This window comes from Nerophis lumbriciformis, linkage group LG07, assembly GCF_033978685.3.
Source record: "Nerophis lumbriciformis linkage group LG07, RoL_Nlum_v2.1, whole genome shotgun sequence".
Taxonomy (NCBI): domain Eukaryota; kingdom Metazoa; phylum Chordata; class Actinopteri; order Syngnathiformes; family Syngnathidae; genus Nerophis; species Nerophis lumbriciformis.
In genome coordinates, this window is record NC_084554.2 from 26,617,602 (window position 1) to 26,633,779 (window position 16,178).

The 16,178-nt window shown below is 38.1% G+C and overlaps 1 protein-coding gene across 2 annotated transcripts in view; it reads left to right on the forward strand.

Annotated features, from left to right (window-relative positions):
* Positions 1–16,178, forward strand: part of zc2hc1a (zinc finger, C2HC-type containing 1A) — a 28,349-nt gene that overhangs the window by 245 nt on the left and 11,926 nt on the right. The window contains exons 2-4 of one of the 2 annotated variants that reach the window (XM_061965563.2): positions 187–237; positions 667–740; positions 6,189–6,305. In XM_061965563.2, coding sequence (XP_061821547.1) covers positions 219–237; positions 667–740; positions 6,189–6,305 — 210 coding nt within the window. In that variant the 5' untranslated portion in view covers positions 187–218. Of the gene's footprint in view, positions 1–144; positions 238–666; positions 741–6,188; positions 6,306–16,178 lie in introns of those variants that run through there. The other variant, XM_061965562.2, reaches the window with a different exon arrangement.

A 16,178-nucleotide genomic window follows, 5' to 3' on the forward strand; every position in this document is an offset into this window, starting at 1 on the left:
ATGTTGATATATGACAGCATATTCGTATTTTTAAACGTCATTGGCTGCACCTCTAATTAGGTAGATGATGACAAAAAAATAACATTTTGACGAAGCAATCCGTTTCCGGTGCATTTTAGCAAAACCGGAAGTGTTTGATGGTTACCTGTCTTGCTTCATCCGGCGATTATCTGTTTTTTTTGTCAGGACAGCTACATCTGACTGCAACCAAACATTCAATGATGGACGAATTCGAAGGCAAGTGTGATTGCGGTGTTTGTTGTACTATTCTCTTGTTAAATTATCACACATAGACTTATTTTGGTTGTGTAATATTGTTGGAGTCATCCATTGTTAGTTTTAGACTGCGACCTCTCATTGTTTGGTATATCCCCTGTCATGCTACGTAACGTTTGGTGTTTTAAGCTAGTTGGCATCGTCGTCTTTGTTATAAGGAAGCCAATTTACATACAATTGCTAACTAATAATGTTATAGAGATATATAAAAAGTCCCAGAGCATATTATGTACCCACACTATAATTGATGATGTGTTTGTAATGACGTCATATCTGTCACATGTACTCAGTGCACACAAGTAATGTGTTGTGGTCAGTGTCATGGGGATGGTGTTGGCCTGCAGGCTATTTTATTCATTACCTTGTTTTTACAATTGTATTCCTTTACAGATGGTGATGCACCTCCTGCTGGAGATCTAGCGCAGTGCAACACTTGTAAAAGAATGTTCTTCCCTAAAGTCCTGGTAAAGTCCTTGCAGACACAGCAATAATAGTAAAATATGTTTTTTTTATAAATGAACAGAGGCTTTATTGACGTTCTTGTGCTATGCAAAATAATTTACATCACGGCAGAAAGGTACCATATTGACCCAGATACAAGCCACAGTTGTCTTCTTTTTAAGGTTTTAGAATGGAGGCAAACGCGCAGCAATGTCCAAACACTCCTGATACAGAAATTATCCAAGACTATAAACACAATGAAACAAGTGTAACGGGAAAATGCTGCAATGCCATAAATCAGGGGTCTTCAACGTTTTTCGGGCCAAATAGAATAGAATATAATTCCTTTTGTTGTCACTACACACAGGTACAATGAGATTAAAAGCAACTCCAGTATCAGTGCGTCAGTCTACAAAACATAGGAAAAAAATACAAATAGTGCAATAGGAGTCCTGAGAACGATTTATGTTCAATGTGTTGTTTACAGGAAATCAATATTAAATTATATACATATATACAGAAGCATTCAGATTAAAGCTAAACTATAAAATCAGTGCCTATGAGAGTTCACTGTGGTTATGGCTTTAGGGAAAAAGATCCTTAATCTGTTGGAGAAGACCCCCTAATTTGATATATTGTATAAAGTTGTGATTGTGTTTTAATTTAACCTGCTCCTAAAGATACATTGTTGTCATGCAATACAAAGATATTAAAATAATACAGTATAATAGCTAGCTGGCAACTAGTATAAACAATTTAGGTGGAAATTGTGTGTGAATGGTGAAAAGAAGAAGCCAAACTGAAATGCTAACACAGGGGTAGGGAACCTACGGCTCTCGAGCCAGATGTGGCTCTTTTGATGACTGCATCTGGCTCTCAGATACATCTTAGCTGACATTGCTTAACACGATAAGTAATTAATAATTCCGCTGGTAATCACAGTGTTAAAAATAACGTTCAAAATATGCATTTTAATCCATCCATCCGTTTTCTACCGCACCTGTTCAAGAAGTTGCATTAATGGTAAGAAGTATTTTATTTATTATTGGCCAGCTTCAGAATAACAATGTTATTAAAAACAAAAAGAGGATTAAAAAATGTTGGTCTTACTTAACAATGCACGCATTTACCGGGTAGTTGTATTCAGTGTTAAAAAATATTACATGGCTCTCACTGAAAATACATTTTGAAATATTTGGCTTTCATGGCTCTCTCAGCCAAAAAGGTTCCCGACCCCTGTGCTAACAGGTAGCACGCTAGCCAGATAGTGTCCGGTAGCAAACATTACGACCCTTAGGTGTACCTGCAAAATGAGCTACAAAAGCTAGCATGCCAACAGTAACAAAATACATGACTCCTAGATGTACGGTATACCTGCTAAATTATCCAAAAAAGCTAACATGTTAATGTTAGCATGGTTACATGTTAAGAATACTAACATACCAAAAGTTGCATGCATCAATTACCAAAATGACTCTGAGGCGTTAACCTAGGGCTGAACGATATGGACGAAAAAGTGTATCTCGATATATTTTTACTTAAACTTGATATTCGATATATATCTTGATATATTTTCCGGTGGAAGTATACATATAAAGATATTAAATTTTGAGAGAGATTCAGTGAAATTGAAGTTAATGACAACTGTACTGTAAACAGTCAGTGGCACTTTTATTAACCCAGTTAGTCAAGATGGGTATTAACAGCACAGAAATTAAACTGTTTAAGTAGCACAGAATTACATAACATAAATAACATAGAAACATATTCTTTCTAAGTAAAATAAATAACGTAGCTGTGCAAATAATACAAAATGTATCAAACTCAGATAAAAAATACATTTGCAGGCAGGCACTTTTTAATTCCCAGTCGACGATGTAATGGACTGTCACACACGTATGGTTCTGGTCAGCAGGGGCGCCGAAAAGGGGGGGGTAAAGGAGATGGATTCTAGGGGCCCATGATGGAGGGGGGCCCAGAGAGGCCCCTAATGATGATGAAATTATAATGCAGAAAAAATAATGACACTGTGTTGGGGGCCCTGTAAAGATTCTTTTCATGGGGCCCAAAATCCCTAGCGGCGCCCCTGCTGGTCAGTGCCAAGTAAGTGACTTGACTTGACTTAATTGTGCGGTTATGATCTTTCTCACTTCGGCATACATTTTTGGCAGCATTTCTCGTGCGAAATATGCAACTTGGCAACTCGAGAACAGTTTTGATTTGGGCTTACATGGTAAACAACTCAAATGAATGTTTTATCTAGACGCATACATTTGTCCAAATGTGGCCAAGTAGACGCATTGTAGGTTTCCTGGACGTCGTTTACATCGCTAAAAGAAAAATGTAAGGAAGAGAATCCCTCTGCCATCTTCCACTAATTTTTTTAATGCATAAATCGCCCGCTTGAAAAATTCCCTCTTCTCTTCTACGACTCTCTCGTCATTTGGGATGTCTGTTGTGATTTCTCTTCCTGGTTCGATGACCCGCACTATCTTGCCTCTGATTGGCCTGTCCCTAATATTTTGCCCTAATATTGTCAACCAATCGTGACTCATCATAGTAAACAACCAACCAATCATGGATGTTCTTATACGTGCAAGCACGTCTTGGAAGGAGGAAGGGGAGGGGTTTAGTAGCCCATGGATGTTGAGAGGGAAAGGGAAGTAGGGGAGAACAAGGAACACAACAAATAGGTGGCGTTTGGTGATTTTAACGTGAAATAAATTATATCGATATTACGATATTTTCTTAATTCATATCTTGTTTATAAATATATCGATACATCTTACAAACTCGATGTATCGCCCAGCCCTAGGTGTACCGGCAAAATGAGCTACAAAAGCTAGTATGCCAACAGTAACAAAATACATGACTCCTAGATGTACAGTATACCTGCAAAATTAGCCCAAAAAGCTAACATGTTAATGTTAGCATGGTTACATGTGAAGAATACTAACATACCAACAGTTGCATGCATCAAATACCAAAATGATTCTGAGGTGTTAACCTGTAAATTTATCTAAAAAAAAAAAACCTAGTAAAGTGAATTGTATTTATATAGTGCTTTTTCTCTTCAAACTCAAAGCGCTTTACAATGTGAAACTGATTATCTACATTTTTAAGCTACGTTTAAACAAGTGTAGGTGGCTCTGGGAGCAATGTGGGTGAAGTGTCTTGCTCAAGGACACAACGGCATTGAAGGGACGACAGAAATCTTGTTTTGAACCAGGAACCTTTAGGTTTTTGTCCGGCTGCTCTACCATCTGAGCCACGACACCCAAGGCAGGCTAATTTTAGCACACTTACATGTCAAAGTTAGTATGTTAACGTTAACATGCTTAAATGCTAACGTTTGCATGCTAAAAGTCAGCATAGAAATGTGCCAAAAAAGAACGAAACAAAACCTTCAAAAAAATTATTCAAAAGATATCCTGCTAGCATTTTCACTTTGGGATGGTTAGGAAATGTGGACGTTTGAGAAATTGTCAATTTTTTTCGAATGGGGGAAAAGGTCCTGGTAAATTTGGAAGCCCTGGAAATGTTGGGGAAATAATAAAAAAAAATGGTAGCAAGCATGTCATGAATGAGCCAAACATTTTGTTAGTGAAATGGTTTAAATCTAATGAAAAATGTGAGAGGACATTGCGGACAAAAAATAGGGTGGAATATGATTAGAATATAGCGCAGTTATTTAATCATGTTTTATTTTAAACTTGCAAGGTAGGGTGGTCATGGGGCTTCCTTTTCTAAACGACAATTTAGTGTGTTGGATCAGTCAATCAATCAAATTTTATTTATATAGTCCGTAATCACAAGTGTCTCAAAGGTCTTCACAAACTCACAACTACAGCTCCTGATCTAAACCCACATCTGGGGGAAAAAATAAAATAAAAACCCAGACAGGGAAAAAGAAGAAATCTTGAGAAGGGATAGCAAATGTAGGGATTCCCCTTGCAGGGTGATCGGCTGCAATGGATGTTGAGTGGGTATACATTTTGGGTTGTTAAATTAATATGACCTGAACTAACCCCCAATACAACTACATCAAATGAATTCTACATGTTCATGGAACAAAGGTTGCTCTATAATATTGTAAACAATTATATTATTTATTATTATTACTGTCTATTGTGAGCGAACTGTGGTGCTGAATTTCCCCCAGGGATCAATAAAGTACTTTCTATTCTATTCTAAATGTTGTAACAAAAACAAAGAACAATTTAACTTTTCATTCTGCCTCTTCAAGTCAGCCAAATTTCTTTTGAGCATTCCCACCAGGACTGTGTTTATTAACCGTAGGGCTGGGGCCCATTGTTTGTCCGCAAGCGCCCCAAGAGGGCCGCCAAAATATATCTGTTTCTCAGCTGTGGTTGGTATGGACTGCAGCGGTACTTAGTTGTAATACACTATTCTACCACTCGTGGAAGTAATGACAATTTCAAACAAATGGAAGACATCTGGAGCTAAAATCACAGAACAATTTCTTAAGGGAAAAAATTATGACTAAAGTGGTAAAGCTGTATTTTCATTTGCACTTACATTTTATTGACTGTTTAGTTAAGAAACATATACATTATTATTCTTATTATTATTGACGTATGTACATTTATTTGTCATCAGTTTTTATGAGTTCCTTCTTTTGCAGTATATTTGATTATTTATTTTTGTAACCAGCCGGACCTAAGCCTTAATAATAATCTTTGTGATTAACACATAGTTTCATCTCATTTGACAGAATGTACCCCGTTTAACTGTAAGTAGGTTAGATACTATTATTGAATACGATTAATATCAAGAGTAAATTACTAATTGTGTGCTAGTCTTTCAGTAGGCCCTGGGCCCCTCTGTTGTGGAAATGTAGAGGCCCGAGGTCAAAAAGGTTAAGAACCCCTGCGCTAGGATATTTCACTTGTAGTATGTCTGTCATGCAGTTGTTTTTGTGTGTGTGTGTTTTTTGCATTAGCAGTATTTCTGTGTTTGGAGCATTTGGACGTTAGAGACATGCAAACCAGCAGGTGGCACTAAAAAGCTTTTATTCCAGTCAGTCACTTGCACACGTAGCACACTGAGCCAATGTTATTGATGGGTAAATGGTGCTTCAGTGATTCTATGGCGTTCTCACTAGCTATATTGACACTGCACTGATACTGTTGGTGTTTTATAATGCCCTCTACTAAATCAAAAACGTCACTACATCTTACCTGCAAATAGTATTAATCGTTATCAAATATATATGTTTAAATACAGTATCACTCCTTGTGTCTCATAATGCATTGATGCTTCAGTATCGTTTGACCCGTCACTAGATAATGTTGATCAATGAAGCAGAGTTATCGCGTAGCTATCAAAAAAGATATCCTGACATAATTGGAGATAAGAAAAATGTGTATTTTGTCTTCCAAAATATTAAGGGGTCATCTATATTTTGGTCAATACTGTATGTTCTCTTTTTGTTCCTCCCTCTTTGTCAGGATAAGCATTCTAAAATCTGTCAAAAGTCAGCGGCTAAAAGGAGGAAGACTTTTGACTCCAGCAGGCAAAGAGCGCAAGGAACAGACATCCCCACCCTCAAACCCCTCAAACCAAAGGTGAGATCGCACAAGGTTAGGGCAGGTGACTTGGGTCCATTCAGGATTCAAAGGTTCAGGATTAGTTGGGTCAACTTTAAAATAATCCTTGAGTCTATATCCTTCCACTGCATGTCATGAGAAACTTTCCCTCCTAGTTATGTCTAGTCCTAGACTTGGGATGCAAAGGTTACCCGTTTTTTATTAACCGTTATTAAAAACATCATAATTATTTAATCAGAAAGGCTGCATTACACCATGTGTTTCAGTCTTCCTCTCTCGCTATAAACAGACGTTATGCTGGTACGTTGTTTTTGGCACGGCCTGAAATGAAAACAAAGTTATACCAGTGGTGCAGGCTTATTCGCACTCATCGAGAGACACACTAGTATGCTACATTAGCATAAAAATGGCAGCAGGACAAATAATTATAATCCTTTTATTGCCATTGTCAGTGAGGGTTCATAAAGTAAGAATGTTTTTTTCGTGCAATAGTGCTGCATGAAACATTAACTAGCAAAACTAAGAACCAAGCTAAAAACAGAATTAAAAATAAATCAAGCTGAATATGAATACAGTAAAATAATATATCTGGTCTCTGTGTATACATATATGGATGAGTGAAGTGGACAGTGAGCAGTAGGTGAACGTGAATTATTTTTACTTTCAGAGCAACTCATCGATTCCACTTTACGAAGGGCACATTAAATACCTGGGTATCAATATTTCTTCCACCTTGTCAGATCTGAATCGCTTGAATTACTCCACAATCTTAAAATCGAATGAGGATGGTCTGGCGCGTTGGAAGACACTGTCCATCTCACTTATGGGAAGGGTTTCTACCGGGAAAATGAGTATCTTACCTAGGTTTAATGATCTCTTTTCAATTATTCCCACCAAACCTTCTCAAATTTGGTTTAAATCTCTAGACTCCCACACCAATCAGTCTATTTGAAAAAGTAAACCAGCACGAATCAGCCTTAAAACAATAATAAGAAAAAAGGAATATGGGGGTCTAGAGCTCCCAAATTGTTCTCATTACTTCCTTGCAAATAAACTACAATACATATTAAAATGGGTCAATTCCAATTTATTAGATAAATTATGGTTATATATTGAACAATCACTCAGCCAGGAGATCCCAATTTGTAACTTGCCCTTTATTAGCTAAATTCTTCAAAAAGACAGTTGCTTTAAAAGTATTAATATACGCACTACCTTAACAGCTTGGTGGGAATTTTTTTAAATAACTGGAGATATCATCAATGGAAATAGTTTGATCTCTTAAAGATTTAATAACACAATATGCGATAAATCCTAACAAATTCCTAGAATATATACAAATCAAATCTGTAATCAGTGTCAGAAGCCCAGAAACTCACTGACATTTTATACACACACATTAATTACAAACAAACAGGCCCCAGGTGAGGATTGGAACCTTGATTAGCCATTCAAACTTGTTTGTGTCAACTTTTGTGCATGTTATCAGATCAAAGTCACTGGGGTATATAAACTTTTGATCAGGGTCATTTGGGTACTTTCTTTTGTCATTTTGATTTAAAAAGAGTAAACACATTTGTTTGCCAATAAATAGCTTCACACAACCATTAAGCATGAGTGGCAGAAATGTTTTTGTGTCATCATTCATATTCTCTGAAGAATGGCCAAGAAATCATAAATTCTCCCAGGGTATGTAAACTTATGAGCACGACTGTATATTTATTTTTTCATTTATTTTATTTTTTTCTTAATTGTTTTTTACTTATATGTATATATGAATGTGTATGTGTGTGTGTGTATATGTATATTTGTGTCTTTGTATATGTACATATATGTACAGTATGTAATGGTATATACTAGGGGTGTAACGGTACGAGTATTTGTATTGAACCGTTTTAGTACGGGGGTTTCGGTTCGGTTCGGAGGTGTATCGAACGAGTTTCCACACGAACATATTAAGTAGCCGCCTCCGCTTCCTTCTGCCTCTGTTTCTGTCAGTACTCTACACAGCACCCAGCATTGTCCCACCCACACAACCATCTGATTGGTAACAAACAGAGCGGTAACAGCCAATTAGCAGTGCGTATTCAGAGCGGTAACAGCCAATCAGCAGTGCGTATTCAGAGCGGTAACAGCCAATTAGCAGTGCGTACTCAGAGCGCATGTAGTCATTGCTTAGCGTTTAGCAGGTAAGCATCAGGCATCGGACTCTCCCCAAATTATAATAAACACCTCCCAGTCAACTACTAGTAACATCACTATGAGCCCGTTGACCTTCTAGAAATACAAAAGGCAGCTCAGCTCGCTCGCAGTCCCGGCTTGAGGTGAAGGCTAATTCGCTTTTAGCGTAACGTTAGCTCATTTTGCGGTGTGTGTGTGTGTTACGGACAGCAAAGCCCTGTCTGTCTGTTATTTCACTTTACCTTTTTCTGTGTTGATTGAGCTGTGTTGAAGCAGCAAAAAAGGACACTATGTAAATGAAGAGTTTCTGTCTCTGATAGTTGATATAATAATGTAACTGCATCATTAAGTCTACATGAACTCCATGGTGTTCAGGGATGAATAGTCTCTCCTATTGCTATTGTACCATTTTTTCAGCTATACGGTATTTTTCGGAGTATAAGTCGCTCCGGAGTATAAGTCGCACCGGACGAAAATGCATAATAAAGAAGGAAAAAAACATATATAAGTCGCACTGGAGAGTATAAGTCGCATTTTTGGGGGAAATTTATTTGATAAAACCCAACACCAAAAATAGACATTTGAAAGACAATTTAAAATAAATAAAGAATAGTTAACAACAGGCTGAATAAGTGTACGTTATATGACGCATAAATAACCAACTGAGAACGTGCCTGGTATGTTAACGTAACATATTATGGTAAAAGTCATTCAAATAACTATAACATATAGAACATGCTATACGTTTACCAAACAATCTGTCCTGAGTCCTAATCGCTAAATCCGATGAAATCTTATACGTCTAGTCTCTTACGTGAATGAGCTAAATAATATTATTTGATATTTTACGGTAATGTGTTAATAATTTTACACATAAGTCGCTCCGGAGTATAAGTCGCACCCACAAACTATGAAAAAAACTGCAACTTATAGTCCGAAAAATACGGTAGTTACATTAATCATTAGTAATGCAGCAGCCCGGTTTTGAATGGCAGGGTCCCTGCTATCACATGATGATAAAAATATAACATTTACATAATAAATCAACTACAGGCTTCCCAAATGCTGTAATAAATTAAGCATGATGAGTTGACTTGAAACTGTTTAATATTGCACTTTTTATACGTAGAAGAAAAGTTTTGTAAATTTATTTAATCTGAGCAACAACTTGGGGCAGTTTAATGTTGATTACCGTGGGCAGAATTATCATAGTGTTCCCAATGTTAAAAGGATGAAGCCATTTACAAATTTGGTAAATAAATAACTAACAAATGTATATTTTGTTGTTTTCTTACTGTACCGAAAATGAACCGAACCGTGACCTCTAAACTGAGGTACGTACCGAACCGAAATTTTTGTGTACCGTTACACCCCTAGTATATACTATATATGTGTATGTATGTATTTATTTATATTATGTGAGTGTGTGTGTACATTCATGTGTATATACGGGTATATTTGTGTTCATATATGTATGTACGTGTGTACTGTATGTATGTATACGTGTGTGTGTGTGTGTGTGTATGTATATGTGTATATATACATGTATATAAATATGTGTACATATATGTGTACGTATGTACAGTATATATATATATGGGTTAACGCTCTGTGCTACAGAGCAAACACTGCCCTGGTTACTCTGTCATGAATGTCATCATCTGAAATAGGATAACGCTAACTTTATTTTAATTCACATCTTGCAAGCACTAGTTTATTAGACATACCTGCAAACTCTGGAGTGGTGTAGGCTACAAGATACCGTTAACATTATCAGGCACATACAAAAAGGCTAACGTTAACGTTATCAGACACATACAAAAAGGTTAACGTTAACGTTATTGTTAGCCACTGACTATGCTTCGGTAACGTTAGTCTAGCTAACATTACTGCAGTCCTGGTTGACATAAGAGGTGTAACAATATTTTAGCCTAAAGGCTACAAGTGAGCAGATATGGAAATTAACCGGCAACAGTTAACGTTCGTTACTCACCGGCACTATTACTGGGACTGCAGGTTGAAACAGAGGAAGGCGGGCGTGCTTCGTCATCTCTGTCACTGCTTCTCCACGTGTCGAAAACACGACACATTTCTCTAACCTTCAGGTTATGTACAGCCTGAACTTGTTTCAACATGTTTGTTGTACTGCTCCCCTTACAGGAAAGCGAAGCCTGGCAATAATTGCAGATAGCCGTTTCCTCGTCATATTTCTTAGTAAAGTGAAGCCATGCTTTGGAGCATTTTTTCCGGTCCATTGTTGTTGCTGCTTCTGTATCTGCCGCCTAATGACTGAGCTACGTCATTTTTAAAAACGAAAGAAGATGTTGTAATGCCAAAAAATATCGATGTAATCATAGTAGTATCGACTAGATACACTCCTGTACTTGGTATTATTAAAGTGGATGTCAGGTGTAGATCCACCAATGGCATTTGTTTACATTAACTAAACAAAATCTACCCGGGTAGGGACAAGTGGTATAAAATGGATGGGATGGACTTGCAACTGCTGTATAAGCGCTAGTCAGCCGAAAGGGACAAGCGGTAGAAAATGGATGGGATGGACTTGTAACTGCTGTATAAGCGCTAATCAGCCATCCATTGGCCCTATGGATTCAAGCATCGAGAGTGTTGGATGGGGTGTGAGGTGGCGTATATTTATCGTGGATGCATGTTGTGTGTAAGCCTGCAGCGTGTCTCTGTTCCGCGGCCTTTGTGTGATTGCAGCCGCCTGTCAGTCCAAAGTCAACGACAACAGATGTGTGTCCTTGAGAGACAAAAAGGGAGTTTGTTGTGTCTTTGCTCCACTGTCCTTCAGGAGTCTCGAAGCTAGGGAAACAAATCCAAGTTAGAATGTTTTGTATGCGAGTGAAAATGCAGTTTGCTTTTCACTCTAAATTGTCTATTAGTGGTCCTCAAATTCATTCTGCAGAGCAGACAGTCCGATGTTGTCCAAATGACAAGAGTGTCCACAGTTCTGCCCGCATCCTCCAATCATTTGTGGCAGCTTTGGGGTACTTTGAAGACTGCCAGCAACTTCCAGTTTGTCGACAAACCAGAGCAACGCTCACTCCAATCAGCAGATGTCCTGGTGTCATAATTCCGAATAGGTGGATATCTTCACGTCCTCGACTGGAAGGGTCGCCAGGCATGCGGCACTCCTTCTTCTCCCAAGAGTCCGTCGTGTGTCCAGCAACAACCGCTCCGTCAAGACAAGCAGGTTACCCCAAAAATGAAATCTTGTCAATTTCGTTGAGAGGCCAGTTAAGGGAGAGGGTAAGGGGAGCGTCCGCCCTCGATGACTGCCAGTGAGAAATGTATATAACTTAAAAAACTAAATGATAAAAAAAATACCTCCCTCTATCAAAATGTAAAAATTGAGATAAAGGCATCATGTAATGACAAAAAGCTGACAAGTTGATATTATTCATGAATTAAAAAAATATATATATTTGTCTTAATATATATGGATAATGTTTATCCATAGCTTTTTTATTAGACATTACAAATTACATGATGGTACTGCTTTACCTAACAATCAGTAATCATGATCTCAATACTGTTTTAATAATATTGCTCCATAAAATAGATAACAGCTTTAATACAGTTATGCATACAGTAACTTAAAATAAACTTTGTTTTGTTTAATAAAATTCTACCCAAACATTTAGTAAAGTCAAATACAAATAAGGCAACAAGAGAAATATCTAACACTTCTGTTTTCGAAAGTAAATCTGTATAGCTGAAATGGACATCTACATCAACTCACTTCGAGATAAACGGGGTGAAGGAAGAAAATAAGGAGCGGATTCCGGAGAAATGTAATGAGTATTTTGTGCAGGTGGCCCGTCACTGGCCAGAAACATCCCTCCCTCGCATGTGCACTGGAATTATTTTGACTCAAGCAGCGATAACAGCAACATGACAGCACATGCTCCTGACACCAGTGTCACAGCATGAAGTGGCTTCTCTATTCAGAGAGTTCTCACCAAAAGCCTCCACTGATGGAGATGGTTTATCAATGAGATTGTTAAAAAACCCCATTAAAAAACATCTCCACGGCTCTAGTGCCAGCACTGACCTACGTCTGTAATTTATCATTTTCAAATGGTGTTTTTCCTGATAAAATGAAGGCGAAAGTGCTTTCTCTGTACAAAAGCGGTGATAAACATTTGTTTTCAAATTACCGTCCGATTTCATTACTACCCCAATGCTCTAAAGTCTTAGAGAGGCTTTTCCAGACCAGATTACAAAAATTAATTGATAAACATAGACTGTTGTGTGATAGCCAATGCAGTTTTAGGAAAAACATTCCACAGGAATGGCTTTAATTGACACCGTTGAGTTCAACAAAGATGCACTAGACAACAAAATCTATGCTATGTTATTTTTATTGACCTAAAAAAAGCCTTTGACGCATTAGACCACAGTATTCTAATTGACAAACTGCAGACATATGGAGTTAGAGAGACCTCTTTAAAATGGTTAAAAAGTTATCTCTCAAACAAAACGCAATTTGTACAGATGGGGAAATAACATCAACAGACCGAGTTATCACTTGTGGGGTCCCTCAGGGGTCAGTCTTGGGACCAAAACTTTTCACATTGTGTATCAATGATAGTGTCAAAGTATCTGACGTCCTAAAATTAGTGTTGTTCGCGGACGACACCAACAACCTCTGTTCTGGAAAAGATTTAATTCAATTAGTAAACACAGTGAACAGTGAATTGTCAAAAATTCATTTGTGGTTTTTAATAAATAAACTATCACTAAATCTCTCAAAAACAAACTATATCCTCTTTGGGAGAAGGGGACTGGAAAAAACATATACACAGAAGTTAGCGGGACGCCTATAAATAGAGTAAATGAACACAAGGTCTTGGGGGTTAAGATAGACGCTCTCCTGACTTGGAAACCACTTGTGAAAGCAGTATAGTCTAAATTGGCTAAGGGTGTCTCCATTTTGTGGAAAATGCAAAAATTACTAAATCAAAATTCACTTAGAACGATTTACTTAGCTCTTTTATTGCCGCATTTACAGTATTGCGCTGAAGTTTGGGGGCACACCTATAGGGACATTATTTAACCGCTATTTAAGCGCCAGAAAAAGACAATTATACATTATGCCCAATACAGAGCTCATACCAATGATCTGTTCATAATGAGTAATTTTCCTAAACTACATGATATAATCCAATACAGTAGCCTTCAAGTTATGTTTATGGCCTCACAAAGGGCTCTACCTGCAAATATACAGAGTCTGTTTTCACTCAGAGATGGTCCACATGAACTCAGAGGTGTCCTAAAATTCAAACATAACATAGTAAATTCCACATTCAAGGCTCAAAAGTTATCTATAGCGGGGGTGAAACTGTGGGACAATGTGAGCGGAGAAATTAAACTTTCTTCTAGTCTTAAGTGTTCAACCTTGCGGTAAAAATGTGTTGATGGGAAACTATCAAAAACACGACTAGTTGTTTGGACTATCTCAACTGTGGGACACAGGTTCAAAAGAACTCACTGCGGAATAAGGGACATAACACACCAGACGAGGCTTCAGAAGACGAAAGATACCCAGGCAAGGTGGAGCTAATCTCATGGTCACTCAATGCTATTTTATCCATATTGGTGTATGTATACTGACTTGTCATTATCATATGTTATACTTGTTCTGAAATTGTCATGTATCCATCAAATCTGCTGTTGAAACTTGGACTATATAACCAACATATAAATTGATTGTAAATTAGGGGCGGGACATGGATAAGCATTCTTGCTTTTTTCCCGTATCCCTCTGCAGTGGGTGCCGTTGCATGTCTGTCAAACTACAAAGAGTGATGAAGTGTTGCTATATATGTCTGTCTGCCAAAATAAATACATTCATTCATTCAAGGTACAATGTATTGTAGAAATGCACCCAATTGCAGGAAATGTAGTCTTGATTTTCAGAATTTTCTTTCTGGGTTTGCGTGGTAGCACTTTGTGCTGATATAAATGTTTCTCTTTTTTTCCTCAAAGGGTGCTCACATCCCTATTACATACGTCTAGCTTGTATGCTATTATGTGCTTAGCTGTTTGTATCTGCTAGCTCTTAGTAGCTAATTCCTTACCATGTTTACCTTTTTTAAATGACCTGGCTAATATACAAGAAACGATCAAACCTGTGTGCCTATTAGAGGACATTTAGATGTTAAAGGCCTACTGAAACCCACTACTACCGACCACGCAGTCTGATAGTTTATATATCAATGATGAAATCTTAACATTGCAACACATGCCAATACGGCCGGGTTAACTTATAAGGTGCAATTTTAAATTTACCGGGAAACTTCCGGTTGAAAACGTCTAGGTATGATGACGTATGCGTGTGACGTCAGTAGTTGAATCAGACATTTTGGAATAGGTCAGTCGCCAGCTTAAATCGTCTTTTTTCATCGCTAAATTCCACAGTATTCTGGACATCTGTGTTGGTGAATCTTTTGCAATTTGTTTAATGAACAATGGAGACTGCAAAGAAGAAACCTGTAGGTGCGATCGGTGTATTAGCGTCTGGCTACAGCAGCACAACCAGGAGGACTTTGACTTGGATAGCAGACGCGCTATCCGACGCTAGCCGCCGACCGCATCGATGATCGGGTGAAGTCCTTTGTCGCGCCGTCGATCGCTGGAACGCAGGTGAGCACTGGTGTTGATGAGCAGATGAGAGCTGGCGTAGGTGGAGAGCTAATGTTATTAGCATAGCTCTATCGAGGTCCCGTAGCTAAGTTAGCTTCAATGGCGTCGTTAGCAACAGCATTGCTAGGCTTCGTCAGGCGGTACAGCATTAACCGTGTGGTTACAGGTCCAGAGTTTGGTAGTATTGTTGATATTCTGTCTATCCTTCCAGTCAGGGGCTTATTTCTTTTGTTTCTATCTGCAGTTAAGCACGATGCTATCACGTTAGCTCCGTAGCTAAAGTGCTTCGCTGATGTATTGTCGTGGAGATAAAAGTCACTGTGAATGTCCATTTCGCGTTCTCGACTCTCATTTTCAAGAGGATATAGTATCCGAGATGGTTTAAAATACAAATCCGTGATCCACAATAGAAAAAGGAGAGAGTGTGGAATCCAATGAGCCCTTGTACCTAAGTTACGGTCAGAGCGAAAAAAGATACGTCCTGCACTGCACTCTAGTCATTCACTCTAACGTTTTTCATCCACGAATCTTTCATCCTCGCTCAAATTAATGGGGTAATCGTCGCTTTCTCGGTCCGAATCGCTCTCGCTGCTGGTGTAAACAATGGGGAAATGTGAGGAGACTTTCAACTTGTGACGTCACGCTACTTCCAGTACAGGCAAGGCTTTTTTTTATCAGCGACCAAAAGTTGCGAACTTTATCGTCGATGTTCTCTACTAAATCCTTTCAGCAAAAATATGGCAATATCGCGAAATGATCAAGTATGACACATAGAATGGATCTGCTATCCCCGTTAAAAAAAAAAATAATAATTTCAGTAGACCTTTAACTAACTGTCCAACTTTGTACAAATAAACTTACTGCAGGACTGCTTGTATCGGAGCTTATATCTGAGATTTTGGATGCAAGCCGAAATCATCGGAGACTTGCTGACATTGGACGGATATCCGATTACAATATTGGCTCGGGACACCCCTAACTAAACCTGTACAGCTCCGAGTATGTAATATTACTGCTATCTACAGTCTACTTTTAAGT